The 14,527-nt window shown below is 49.9% G+C and overlaps 1 protein-coding gene across 1 annotated transcript; it reads right to left on the bottom strand.

Moving 5' to 3' along the window:
* Positions 1–1,010: 1,010 nt before the first annotated feature.
* On the bottom strand, positions 1,011–14,287 carry HJURP (Holliday junction recognition protein). The gene is made up of 8 exons (XM_027875276.1): positions 14,105–14,287; positions 12,832–12,898; positions 10,816–10,874; positions 8,196–8,253; positions 7,097–7,158; positions 6,021–6,119; positions 4,720–4,798; positions 1,011–4,075 (listed from the first exon to the last, which is right to left on the bottom strand). Exons 1-8 carry the CDS (start codon positions 14,285–14,287, stop codon positions 2,823–2,825), a joined length of 1,860 nt encoding a protein of 619 aa, XP_027731077.1. The 3' UTR covers positions 1,011–2,822.
* Positions 14,288–14,527: the final 240 nt, after the last annotated feature.

The raw sequence follows: 14,527 nt of genomic DNA, 5'->3' as shown, positions 1-14,527 counted from the left end.
CAGCTCATAAAGGCGGCACCTTTCCTAGGTAAGCTTTGACTCGGGGCTTAATTTTTTCTTGACTCCCAAAGAGTCCTTCAGTCAATAAGGATTTATTAAGCTCTTGCCAGGTGAAAGGTGCTGGGGAAACAAAGACAAAGATGGAATAGTCCCTGGCCTTTAGGGGCTTTCACTTTACCCACAATGCCATTGTCATTGTGAGGGCAGGGATCATCTCCAGCTTCTCTGAGAGTGTACGTGGGTGTGTGTGTGTGTGTGTGTGTGTGTGAATCAGAGCTTGGGGGACAGAACGGGGATTGGGGAAAGGGAGCTTTTCCTCTGCTCCCCGCCCCCCCATCTTAGACACAGCCAATCACTTGACTGGCCCAAACCAGTTTTGTTGCACACCTTTTGCCAACGGGACAGAAGAAAACAAGAGGGAATCTGGGCCCCACCAAAGTCTGCCCCTGGAGTTCTCGTTCAGCTCCCATCAGACCCTCAAAGCACTTGGAAAACAACCAAGAAACCAAGAAAAATGGCTGCCCTATGCCCAGAAATATTTTCTCTACATGTATAACATTTCCCTGTGTCAAACAGGGGTATCTAGGCCTCTGTTGAGATGTAAACTCTCTTACCATTTTTTAAAAATTAGGTCTACAGGTATCATGTTTATATCTGTTCTTTTCTTGCTTCCATAAATATGGAAAGACGAACAGAAAGGTTAGCAAGGTCTTAAGAGCTGAAAGCCGGTTATCCCATCAGTTCACTTCACGACTTGAGAATAAACAACTCATGTGACTTACCACACAGTTCCAAATGGACCAGTCCCTCCCCACATAAAGCTGGCAAAAGCCCAGAGTGTAGCCAACGATGATGGCCAATGGCGTTGGTGAAAATGGCACCCCGTTTAATTGTCTCCCCTTCCCCCCACAGTCAATCATTCATTAAGCCACAGCAGGGGGCTTTGGGAGGAGGGAGACAGCGATTCTTCCCCTATGAAAGCGATAGACAAAATGCAGTGATGATAAAAATCATAAAAACGAATCTTTATTTGAAAGGCTCTTACACCAAGACGGACAAGGTATGATCACGGCCCAACATGTTTGCCAGCTATCCCTAACCCTGACCAGCAGGAAAGCGGCCAGGTGATGAGCTCTTTGGCCCACTGCTACAGTCTACGAAGGCAGGAAAAGGCTATAAGCTCATTACATGCAATTGAGCCTGTCCACAACACATCATGAAACGCCAGCCGTGGAAAGGGCACTGGGGGAAATGCCGAGGATCCCAAGGAAAGAATGCCAGAGGGCTGGCACTCAAGGCACGTCATTGTATCGGAGGGAAATCACAGAGATGATAACAAATAGAGAAAACAGAGGGGCCTGAGAAAGACACCAGAGACAAGAAGCTTGAACTAAAGCTCAGAGGAAGAGGGGGTAAGGAGAGAGGGAACTCCAGGCTGGAGACCCATCGGGAAACTCTTCAGGTAGTGTGGGGGAGAAGAGACGAAGATCTGAGCTTGGGCAGAAGCCTTGGAGGGGGGAGGAGACATGTTACGGAGGTAGAACCAAGATGCACTAAGTGACTGGAACATGAGGCGTGGAAGAGAACTTTAGAGTCCGAGAAGACTGCCAGCTGGTGAACCTGACAGAACAGAAAACACACGTGCCCTCCGCAGAAACGGGGCAGCACATGAGAAAGAACTCCTCAGTTCTAAAAGCCCCTTTCAGACTCGCCTACTCTCCATGCCCTCCCTCTGAGCAAAAACAAAAGGTCTTTTAGAAAAATAGATCAACGGTGGAAACGAACCGGAAACAAAGACATCACGAGCCTTGTCCAGATGGTTGCCTGCCCCAGCCCCTTATGTGACTGGGCTGAAAAACTAACCCCAGATTGCACTTACACATATTTACAGTTTTTCTTCTTCAAGATTCCTGTCTTCAAACTGTTTTGGGGTAAAGGGATAGTCACACGCATGACTGCCAGAAATGCCTGCATTTAGAATGCTTAATTGAATAAAATTATTTCGGACAGAATTGTACGTTAAAAGGAGAATATAGTATTCATATTCTTTTATCTTCGACAGAGGAAAACCAAGTATGGGGAGGATGGGGACGATAACGAATTCTGCTTTAGACAAGCTGAGCTCAAGAGGCCTAAGGGACATCCAGTGGGGTATATCCAAGTGACTGGGACCAGAGATACTGATCTGGAAGGCACCTGCACAGAGACAATGACTGAATCCCTGGAGTTTACAGAGATCACGGAGAGAAAAGAAGGCAGCCCAGCACACAGCCTCAGGTCCCCAGAGCTGGGGATTCAACACAGAGGCTGATCAGGCCAAGGGGACTGAGAATGAATAGAAGATATAGGAGGAGCGCCGAGTGGAGGGCAGCAGAAACCTCGAGAGGATCCAGGAGGAGAATGGACAGGAGGTTTAGAGTGTAGAGTGGCCAGACTACAGGGAAGAGGGAGATCCAGGATCAGGGGTCAACACCAGTCGGAGGAAGTTCAGATTCTCGCATATGGCCCAACTTTGACTTGCTGGAGCTCTCAAACACACCCAAGGGCTCAGAATTCTGTCTGTGTCATAAGGCACGAGGGCTGACAATTGGGGAAACTGAGGCCCAGGGAGTAAGTGGCAAAGCCAGGGTGTGAACCTGGGTCCTGGGTCCACGATACCAGGATGCTTCTACAATCTCAGATAATGCATATGTGCTTTTAAAGTCATGAATTTGTTTTTTATTTTAATGTATTATGTCCCCACAGTGATCCAGATACTTTGGGGCCACTTCTCTCCTTAAGTACTGTTTATGGCAATAACAAGGATTACTGTTAAAATATTCCTACGCCTTATCTCTCATCTTTGAAGGGCTGAAGAGATCCCACGTCTGGGAGCTTGATACTTTCCGTCTTTTTGTCGGGGAGGAATAGTCTCCTTTTGCGATGGCCCTGGGTGAGGCTGTGCAATGAAGCATGGTGACTGTCCCACACAGGGAGTCCCTGGCAATGCCCCGGGGGGAGGCTGCCTTCTGCGGCTCCTGGGGACCATCCCAGAGGCCCAAACTTTCCACGGAATCCCCGAATTTGCTCTGAGTCAGCACTTTTGACTTCTGCCCTGATTTCTTCAGGAATAAAAGCTCCTGTGCCCACTGAGTTGTTTCTTGGGAGTATGTGTCAAACATGGAGTCTATCACATCCCGGGCTTTGCAGGGGGTCTGCTCCATGCAAAAAGGCAAGGACTTTCTTGCCTTCGTAACCTTTCTAGGAACACCAGTCTTTGGGCCCGTTTCAGAGGCATCAGAAGCTGAGCGTTCCTGAGGAAGCCTTTCATGGGACAGGGGAGAATTCTTGGGGGTCTGGAGCATCCTTGGCATCACCTGTGATCTGGACAGATACCTTTCCTGCCCCAACACATCCCTTCCAGGAGGACCCTGCTGCAAAGGGCGGAACCTCTCTTTTGCGCTTGTCAGAGCAGGGGGCAGACACAAGCTGGGTGTCACTGGGGACTGGGATCCCGTGTGGCTCTGTGAGGGGCTGGGGGCTGCTTGTCTCACATCCCTGGGCCTGGAAGGAGATTCCCAAGTGGAGCGGTTATGCAGCGCCGCCTTCAGCGCCAATGGGAAAGAATTGGTGGTTAACAATTCACTGTCATTGATGATAGTGTCTGGTTCAATACAGGGTGAAAAGTTCGGCTTATAATTGTTTCTGCAAATGAAGCTACTTTTCTCACCTGGGATAATTCGGAACTTTTGACTAATCTTGAGAAAACTACTTTCCATTGTCAAAGTGATGTCAAGCCTCCTCTTCTTTGGGAACCAGCCTTTGGAAATATATTTACTGGTGGAAACGAGGCCCATCTTCTGAGAAGGGAGACACTTACACAGTGAACATAACATTTCGGTGTAGATGTCACCAAGAGTGAGGTTCTGGGTGGCTTCTTCACCTCCAAAAGTGGTGTCCCTTAAGGGACCTCTCCTGGCTCTCCAGGCTAACAGGCTTTGATTGAGAGGCATTCTGGTGTCTGGGGGACCCAGCCAGGATGAAGTTGGCTTAACTGGAATCCCATAATTCTCCCAGGGGCCATTACCACTGCAACCTGGGAACAAATGAAGACTAAATTAGACGGATAGAGAAATATTTCCGTGCACTACAGCCAATCCCGCTTTGTGGTCTCCCAGAGATGTGGCCCCAGGCCTTGAAGACTAGGCCTCTGCGGCAGAAGGCCTGGCAGGTTCTCACCCTCGTCAAGGCTCTGAGGGCAGCCCTCGGCTAAGCTGGGACTGATGTCCAAGGACCAGGCCCAGGGGATTGGCTGCTGGGTGCAAATCCGGGGGCTCTCGTGGTGCCCTACGGAGCTAAAAGCATCACTCCACAGTGATTAGTGAAGTCCAAGCCCTGGTTCACAGCATGCCCGCAATGGTTCAGAGGAGTGCTTCTAAAAGAAAGTGGGGCACTGCTCACTCACCAAAGATCTTTCTTTCTCTGTGCAACCTTTAGCCAGGGCTCCACCGGCATCAGTCCCAAAGCCCCGAGCCAAAGATGTGGGGCTGAGATAGTGCGTTCCCACCCCCTGGCCTGCAGATGGTACGGGAGGCTCAACACGGGGTGGGAAGAGAGCCCCAGTGAGCGCCACCAAGGAATCCCCAAGCCCAGCCCCACAGGGCTTGGCCTGAAAATGTCTGGGCCTAGTGAGTCCAGCGGGGAACGGAGTGAACCCCACTGAGCGTCCAGATCACTCACCAAGTAAAGTGTTAGGACTGCCTTCGGCTGAAAGGACGTTGGGAGCTGTTTGGGCCTTTTTCCTCCTGAAACTGTCAAACTGGAAAGAAAACCAAAAGTCAGGACTTCAAACCACCGTGCAAGGCCTGAAGGACCTGGCAGCCCCGAGCCGGATTCGTGTTGGAAGCAGCCCCCAGGCTCGGGCTGTGTCTGGAAAGCGCCTCTCCTTCCACGTCCCAGTGACTGCCCCAAGGCCTCCGATGGCGTCCCACTCTGAGCAGCAGCGTGACCCTGCACACTCCTCTGTGAGTGCCCCCGGGCTGAGGATCCTGGGAAGCGACAGCTCCTGGCGCCACGTGCGCACTCCTACTGACGGTCCCCACTGTGCCCTCACACAGCGGTCCTCCCTAATCGCGGACCCCCACGGCTGCTGCCCCTCCCACTCCCTGCTCCAAGCTCTTCTCTGGGCACAACAGGCAAGTCCAAAGCCTCTGAGCACTCGACAAGACTTTTCTTTACCTGACTAAACATTCCCCATGATGCCAAGTGCTCTGTGTGAGGAGAGGTGACAGCTGGAGTGAACAGAGGCCTAGACTTGGGAGTCAGCGAGACCCTAGCTCAAATCCCCGCCCCCACACCAGCTGTGTGAGACCCTCCCTGGGAGGGCCCTTTATTGCCTCAATTTCTTCCTCTGTAAAATGGAGGTAGCAACTCTCACAGCACACAACTGGGCGGGGGAGGCAGAGGGGCACATCCAAAGAGCTCCACCAAGCCTTCCTTTCCACTTGAAGGATCTGAAGACCCAGGATTCCTCACACATCAATTCAACCCTCTTTGGGAGCCAGACCCACAACACAGAGTTCTATGTATAGTCATGTGTAGACAGTGAACATGCCCCGACCGTGCCTTGGCAACTGCCACTTCCAGGGCAGAATTACGCACAAGAGTTGCTGAGAAACAATGAACAGGATGAGGACTGCAGAGAAGCACAGGAGGACTTCTAGGAACTGATGCACAGGGAAGTCCACAGAACCAGAAAAACTGCCCGCAGTCAGCACCACCATCACACAAACAGCACGCTCAACAAGACACGATCTGCGAGTTACGATGAGCGAGATGCTAAGACCTCTCCCCCACTTCCTTGGAGAGCTGGGGGACAGTGGAGGAGGGACACGGGGAGAGGATGGCAGACTTATGTTGATGCCGTTTTTGTTTTGGGGATGGAGGAAGTGGACAGGAGAAGGCTTATTTGGGAAATGTAGGTGATGTAAAACAAAATCAATCAACAACATTAACTTATTTTAAAAAAAAAAAAGGATTACCCTGACCATCCTGGGATGGTCATCTTCCAGGATCACGTCCACTCGGGTCATGTACTTCTTGTCTAAATCACTTTCTGGAAGGTTTCGAAGGCTGTCATCCTAAGACCAAAAAAGGTGCTTAGAGAGTTCAACCTCTTCTATGCTTGATCTACTCAACTACACAGCTCATTAAAGGAAGATCCTTTCGACGGAAGTGCTAAGTCCGCTAGGGACAAAGGGCTGAGCCATCCGGACAGCCACAAGAATGCCGGCCTTTCCTCTCGGGGATATGGATGACCCCCCCCTCCCCAGGCAGCTTCCGCTCACTCCCTGACTACCTCCAAGCCAGTACCCTTGCTGCCTGAGCCACAGACCAAACCTGGAGGAATGAAGTCTTCCAGGTCAGGATCTCTCCATGGGGCCCCTCCAGCCATCCCTGTGCCCACTACTTCCAGAACCACAACCTATCGATACGGCATCATGTCCGTAAAGGGTCTTCTACGGCCCCTCCACATCCCAGTACCTTCATGCTCTATTTCCCCATTAGAACAAGGAGAGCGAGGCCCGTCTTCACTTTTGGATGAGCATGACCAGCCATTGGCATAGAGCCTGGCACATGGTAAATCCTTAACAATAAATGCCTTTTCATTCATTCACTAGCAGAGGGAGTTCCTCTTGAGGATTCCCCACACCAGTGAAACCACAAGTCCAAATGGGGAAATCCTGTATCAAATTATAACATACTGCTAGAAACTGCCACCCATTAAAATCCTTCCCATTCGGTGATCAAAAGAATCAAGGCAAGTGACAGTCTCTTGGTAACAAGCCTGTCATTCTGGCTCCAGCTCAGGCAGAGACAGCTGCCACAGTGGGGGTTAGAAGCCAGGACAGCTGTGGGTGACAGGAGGGAAAGGGGGAACCTGGACTGGGGGGTGGCACTGATAGGGCAGGGAGCCCTATCACCGATCGCCCACGGGGCAGAGCTTCCACTGTTCGGGCAGGCCTCACTTCATGCCAACCCCCTTCCCTCCAGCCCTAACCCAGCCTAATTCTAGAAAAATCAAAGAAAGCTATGACCACATAGGACTGGTTCTCACCTTCAAGCTGATATCATCGTTTCTTTGAACCAAAGATTCATCAACGCCATTGCTTCTGACATCTAAAAAAACAATTCCAATTGGGAATAGACTATTTGCTTTCCAGATCAGTTTTCATTTATTCCAAAGTCACACTAAACTTTCTCAGACAGCATCACCAATTGCTTCACAAACATGCTAATAATCCTTAGACACAATCATGGTCGTCTCATTAGTAACACCAAAGTATCAGTCCAGATGTCTGTGGTGAAATCAAAATCATCTATTTATCAAGTGACAAAGCAAGTAGATTTTAACTTACTACAGTTCCTCTTAAGAGCTGATTCCAAAATTTTGGCTGCAAGCACCCCAAAAATGTCTGTTTTGAACGGTACAGGAAATTCCGCAAAATTAGCAATCAAAGTTAGAATAATCTCAGGAACAGTAATCGAAAGTGGGGCCCTATCTGGAGAGCTCTTACAAAGGATTTAATTTAGCTTCAACGTTTAATTAGCTTCACCAAGACCAGAAATTCAAATCCTGCTCCAGTCACTCGCTAGCTGTGTGAGCCTGGGCAGAACGCTTAATCTTTGTCTGCCTCAGTTTTCTTATCTGTAAAATGGGGATAATAATGACACCTTCCATGCTGGGTGGTGGTGAAGATCAAATGAGGTAGTATGTGCAAAGTGCTTAGCACAGCACCTGGCACACAGTAGGCGCTATCCAGGGGTTGGTTATTATTATGATTCACTAAGACCAACCGACTTCCTGAGAACACACCTTCTGTGGAAATGCTACCTGGGCTCATCACACAGCTATGAAATTCGGGTCTAATTTTTTTTTTTTTTTTGATGGATTTCTGACACAGAAACAGATGCTGGTTGTTAGTATTAAAAAGACCCCAATTTGCTAAGAGCTCTTCCCTAAGCTCTACCACAGATGTGCACAAACACGAGGCACCCAGACACCCAAAATCACAGATTAACAAACATTCAGAAAACCTTACTAAACAGACAAGCATCTTAGTTGTTCAGCTCACTTCGGACCTGAATATGCCTTTTAAATCAGGTGCTCTTACACCTCCCAAAGCTTATTCAAAATGTTTAAAGGATTGTCTTACCTGTGAAAGTGCTTTGCATAACGTTATCCAGACTGTATCCTTCCTTCTCCAGGGACATCTTAAAATACAATAAAAAAAAGTATTGTCATTTCAAAATCTGGCTTTAAAACCACTGATTGTAACTGTATAAACAGCCAATAGTTTCTGTTCAGACATGCTGGAATGAGAGGACATTGTCTCCTTGTGCCCTTTGCTCCCATAATATTCCATTCAGACAAGCCTCCAGGGTCTGCAATGCCTAGTTCTGCCACAGTTGGCTAGGATGGTCTACTCTGGCCTTTGGGGTTTGCCTAAAGACAATGAAGCTGGTCTTTCTAAAGCCTTCTGTAAAGGTTGACCATGATGCGAGGTAGTCAGAGGATCTGAGGATGGACATCATGGGGCTCCCATCCTGGGCCTGTGACTCAGTCATTCACATTCCTCATAGACACTAGGGGCCCTATACTCTCCACCCCCACACCCAGCTGCCCTCTTCTCTCCTATTTGAGAGGGTAGGAGGTGGCCACAAGTCCAGGGAGGCCCAACAGGGTCAAGGTGTGGGGGAGAAGGGAAGTCTCACTCCATGGGTGTCAGCTTGGAGAAATGGACAGGTTTCTATCAAGCTAGAAATCTGGGACAACAGGTTCAGAGCCAAGAGGAGCTGGGTGACTTTGGGCATGTCCCCAATAACCTCCTCTGTCAATGAGCCCACAGGCCACAGAAGAGCTGAGAGGAATCCAGTTAGAATGTGCCTTACGGCTATTTATTAGCTGCTCTGCACTGAGACCTCCTCCTTGGACACTCTCTGGCCTTGCAGGCTCATCCACTCCCAGGGGCTCAATCACCATCTCCAGGCGGATGATTGGCAATATCTCTGCCCCCCACCCCCCATCCCAAGTGTCTCTCAAGTCTCTGAGCAGTCTTAAGCTTTGGTAGCTTAAACTTAGCTTTAACCTGCACCCAAACCCTCCCCTGTCCCATCTTCTCATACTGATGGTGCCCAGGCTCCCAACCTTGGCGCCATCCCTGTCAGGTCCCCACAGACCCGATCTGCTGCCAAGCCTTGTGCCCCTTCCTGGGGCAGGAAGTCTCCTGGTCTCCCCAGACAGCCACACTAGCACCAGGGCTCCTCCCACCCCAGTCGGCCAGCCGGTCAGTGGCCAAAGGGCAGCTCTGACACGTCTCTCCCCTCCTCAATAACTCCAGTGGCTCCCTGTGACCTCTAGGACCAAACAGAAAGTCTGGGTCGAAAGCCCTCCATCGCTGCCCCTCTGATCTTCCTGTCTTCTCACACTTGACTGTCTTCTAGACAGTGGGCAAAGGGGAACCACTGGCCTCCTTTGGGATCCTCCCCTCCATCTTGAGACCTGAGGTGCTGGCAAGGCCAGTACCCAGTATCTGGAAGGCTCTCTCCCTCATGGTTTTTTGGGCCCTAAGACTCAGTTTGAATTCCACCTTTGGCATCCCCAGCTGCTCGGGCCTTCCCTCTGAAACTAGCTTCCATTTACACTCTATTGCTATTTCCTGTGCCCAGGTATTTATATGTGTCCTTCGATAGACTAGAAGCTCTTTGCAGGCAGGGGCCTTTCTTTGTGTCCCTGTGCTTGGCACAGGGCCCGGCTACTAGAAGATGCTATTTCCAAGAAATGTCATCTTATTGGACAGCATGTAATCCTTGTTTCTGTAGAGGAGGCTGTGCTGGGCACGGGGCAGGTACATGCTAAGCTCTCATGACAGACGGGGAGGCCCAGAGCAGACACCAGCCTGTGCACTGAGCCGTCCTGGGCCATCAAGGCCACCTGGGGAGCACATTTGTGCAAAGGCTTAATTTCAGGTTTGGTAGGATGGCACAGTAGGAAGAGCAACAGAACACAGGTCATTCAGGAGTCAAAGGGTCAAGTTCTGCACAATGCCCTGCCCCCCACTAGAAGCTGTGTGACCATGTACAACTCTGGCCTTAGTTTACCCATCTAAAGAACCAAGAAACTGGTTCTGATGCTCTTAGATCTTGGCTTGGCCCCCTGGAGCATCCTGGGATTTGTGGGCTGGGAGGGGCCTTGGAGGTAACTAGTTTAGCTCAAGTGTTGTAAAGATGAGGAAAGACAGGCTGTATACAAGAAGTGAGTGGCAGTCAGGGTGGGAACCAAGGCCTTTTTGCACTGCAAAAGGGAGGAGGAGAACAGTTTTCATTTATACGCTGCTTTAAGGCTTGCAAAGCAAGTGACAAACATCGTTTCGTTTGACCCTCACAACCACCCCGGGAGGGAGGCAGGCGCTGCTGGTGCTGCCATCGCATTTCGTGGAGGAGGCTCAGAGAGTTTCAGTGACTTGCCCAGGGTCACACAGCTAATAGGAGTCTGAGGCCAGATGTGACCTCAGGTCTTCCTGACTCCGGATCTAGAGCTCTATTTAATGTCCCTGCAAGGACATGGTTCCTGAAAAAGCTCAAAAATAAAAAAGGCAGGTTAAGACTGCTTCCAAATGCACAGCACTCTTCCCATTGCGTAAATGACTTGTAGAGATTACTTGCTGATTATGACAGGTGCAAACGCTCACACTTAACATACATTAGCATGCATGTCACAGTGCTGTTTCTTAAGAAGAAGGCATTTTGCTTGTGAACTCTGCTTTAAATGAGTACCTGGATATTCTGGAAGATTTCTTGGGTTATGATTCTTCCACCACCCCATACTCTTAGCCCTTGGAGAAGAAAAAAAAGTTAGCATATAAATAACACAACTTAAATACTTAATTCATTTTCACCTTGTCTTTGCACACAACCTGAATCTGTTTAGGAATGCTAGTAAATCCAGGGAGGTCTCACAAAAGAAAGAGCAGACTTTTTGTGGTGGCCGAGAATTGGAAACTGAGGGGATGCCCATCCATTGGGGAATGGCTAAACAAGTTGTGGTATATGAATGTAATGGAATACTATTGTGCTATAAGAAATGATGAGCAGGCAAATTTCTGGAAAGATTTGTATGAGCTGATGCAAAGTGAAATGAACAGAACCAAGAAAACACTGAGCACAGTAACAGCAACATTATGCAATGATCAACTATGATTGACTTTGCTCTTCTCAGCAATACAATGATCCAAAGACTCATGATGGAAAATGCTACGTACATCCAGAGAAAGAACTGATGGAGGATGAATGCAGATCAAAGCATACTATTTTCCCATCCAAGTTCATGGACCTCCCTCCCTCAAATCTATCCAAGAACTGCAAGGGATCTGTACGCCTAGGTTCAGAACTCTTGGTCTAAACCTAATTTCTGTGGGACTGCTTTCCAGTTTTCCCAGAAGTTTTTGTCAGAAAGCTTATCCAACAGTAGGCTTTTATATTTATTTGCTGTAGTATGCTGTATAAAAAATCTGTTCCACAGGTGACTTTTTTTTAAAACCAGTACCAAACAATTTTGATAATTACTGCAGTTTGAAATCTATTATTGCTCAGCCTCCTTCCCTCCTACCTTTAAAAATTATATCCCTTGAGACTCTTGGCCTATTTTTTCTCCAGATATATTTTGTTATTATTTTTGCTATATAAAGTAATCCTCTGATAGTTTGGTTGGTATAGTATCAAATAAATAAACTTAGGTTCTAATGTCATTTTTATTATATTGGCACAGCCTAACCATGAACAATTAATATTCTCCAATAATTTATGTCTATTTTTGTACAGAATGTTTTATTACCACGTTTATAGTTCCTGTGGGGGTAGGTAGACTGCCAAATACTTTATACATTCTGTGGCTATTTTTAAATCTCCGCCTGCTGGATTTTGTTAGCAACATAAAGAACAGCTGGTGATTCATGTGGATTTTACACCCTCCTACTTTGCTGAAGTTATTGTTTCAAATAATCTTTAGTTGAATCTTTAGGGTTCTTTACAAAAGACCATGTCACCTAGAAAAATGAGGTCAATTTGTTTCCCATTTGCTTATTCCTTTAATTTCTTTTTCCTCATCTTATTAATGAAGATCCAGAAGAGAAAGTCCCTGGCACTGCCAAATAAATGGTTCAACATCAAACACTGATTACCACTTTATCAGTGGAAAAGACATTGTAGACAAAGCCTGACCCTAAACGCGCTTTGCTGTTGCCCCCTAAGGAGCAGGGGACTTTCCCTTTGGGCTTGCAGCTGAATCCCTCTCTATGTGGCGTCTCCCTGTTAACGTGGGACCATCTGACTCTTCTCCTTGTAACTCCAGTGATTAGCAAAAGGCTCCCAGGGGCTTCTTCTGGCCTCCATTCTAAGCCCTTCCTACCTTTCCAGTCTTCCCACACTTTACTCCCCAGCCCGTGACCCTGGCATTCTCTCTGGCTGTCCCCCACGTCTGGAAGGCTCTCTCCTCCTCCCTCTCTGGCTTCTTTCAAGTCCCACCTTCTACGGAATTCTTCCCACACTTCCCTTAACTCCAGTGCCTTCCTTCGGTTAATTATCTCCTATTTATCAGGCACAGAGCTTGCTTGTCGTCTCCTCTTGGAGGGTAAACTTTGAGCTGAAAGAAACTTGGGCTTTGAAGATAACTGCTTTACCACCACACCAGGTTACACTTCAATTCTCCTACAGGACACACAATTTCTTCCCTTGGAAAGGAAATACTTCTTCATCTTACCCATCAAACCCGCACGAAAACACGGCTGAACTTACCAGATGGGGTCTCGTAGGTCAATGTCGCAATATGCACCAGTTTGTCTTCTTCAAAGGGACGGTCGTACTGTGGACAGACAAAGATGTTTTTAGATACTCTCAGATCCAGGAGTGAAGACATGACCTGGCCTACGGGGTTAAGGCCACACACACATTTCACCGAAGGCCCAGGGGCTCCCACTGACCCACCTGGAGTTCACTGTCTGGCTACACATGACTCCCAACACTCATTACCATCCATTTCAATTGGCCTCATCACATCCCATCTCTAGTCTCCACACCTTTGCCCAAGCTGTGTACCCAGTCCTGGAATGCACTAGGTCCTCACAGCCCAAGTTTCTTTTGGCTCAAAGGTCACCTCCCTTCTCAATCCCCATTACCATAGTTTTCACTATGAACAGGTTTTGCATCTACTCCAATGTTTACAGGTTGTTTCCACACACAGAATGGAAGCTTCTTGAGGTCATCTCTGAATCTCTGGCACCCAGTGCTCCAACAGGGGCAGGGGCTTAATCAGGGTTTGTGGACTAACGTTCTGGGTGCCAGGATCTAATGAGGGAGAGCAGGACCCCTGGTGCTGACAGGGGAACAACATGCTGGGGGAGGGGAGAGAGGAGAGAGGAGAGAGCAGGAGAGGGAATTAATCAGGGAATTCAGCACAGAGGTGGGGGTGGGAGGTGCAGAGGAGGCTCAACAGGCGGAGGGAAAAAGGGGAGCACGGAGAAGGGGGCACCCAGGGCAGAGAGGTCAACAGGGGGTGCCTGAGGGAGCACTTACAGGGAGCGGTGCATAGGGGACGGGAGATCATGGGGGAGGACCACTCCCAGGGGAGCTGGGGGGGTCATGAGGAAGGCACCCAAGAGAGAAGGAATTGGGTGGGGAACGACATCACTGGACAGTCATGGGGGGTAAGCAATGGGAGACAGTCACCCACTAGGGAGCTGGGGTGAGACACACGGGATCCAGGCATCCCCTGGGAAGGTAGCACCCACAGGGGCAGTACATGGAGTAGACAGGGGTGCCGCCGGGGAGGTGGCACCCACGGGGGGCACGGAGCAGGGCCCATGAGGGTATCGTAGGGGGGTCATGGGGTCCCACCGGGGCGGGACACCCACAAGGCACGGGGGGTAGGTTCATGGGGGTCCCACGGGGACAGGGCCCTCACGGGTGGGGGTCACGGAGCAGAGCATCTACAGGGGAGCACCGGGGGTACTCGTGGAGGTCACGGGGGCAGGGCACCCTCGGGGGGTGGGGGGGCTCCGCGGGGCCTCACCTTGGCCACCAGGGTCCCCATGACGCTGGCGAAGCGCCGGTTGCTGGCCTGCAGCTTCTCGAGGAGCCGCCGGCGCTGCCCCTCCCGCTGCCTGCCAACCGTGCCCGCCATGCCAGGCCGAGGGCGCCGCCGCCGCCTCGGGAGCCGGGTCTGAAAGCTCGGCCCCGCCCCACCAGCCACCATGGGGCGAAACCGACCCGCTCATCTTCCCCATCCGCTGCTCTCATTGGCGGAGACTCCGCTCCCCGCCTCCTCCGTAGAGCCGTGTGACTCCATTGGGCAGCGCCGGTGGATGTCCCGCCCTCCCTTGGCGACAAGTGGAGGCTCATTGGTCCTTTTAAATTTGTTGATTCACTGCACCCATTCCAACGGTCGGGGGACCTCGGCCTCTCCGAAAGGACGGGATTCGTAGCCCCGCCCCTG

The sequence above is a fragment of the Vombatus ursinus genome, unplaced genomic scaffold (genome assembly GCF_900497805.2).
Source record: "Vombatus ursinus unplaced genomic scaffold, bare-nosed wombat genome assembly UNPS02014808.1, whole genome shotgun sequence".
Taxonomy (NCBI): domain Eukaryota; kingdom Metazoa; phylum Chordata; class Mammalia; order Diprotodontia; family Vombatidae; genus Vombatus; species Vombatus ursinus.
Note: the sequence above shows the minus strand (reverse complement) of the source record. Positions and strands in the feature narration are given on the sequence as shown.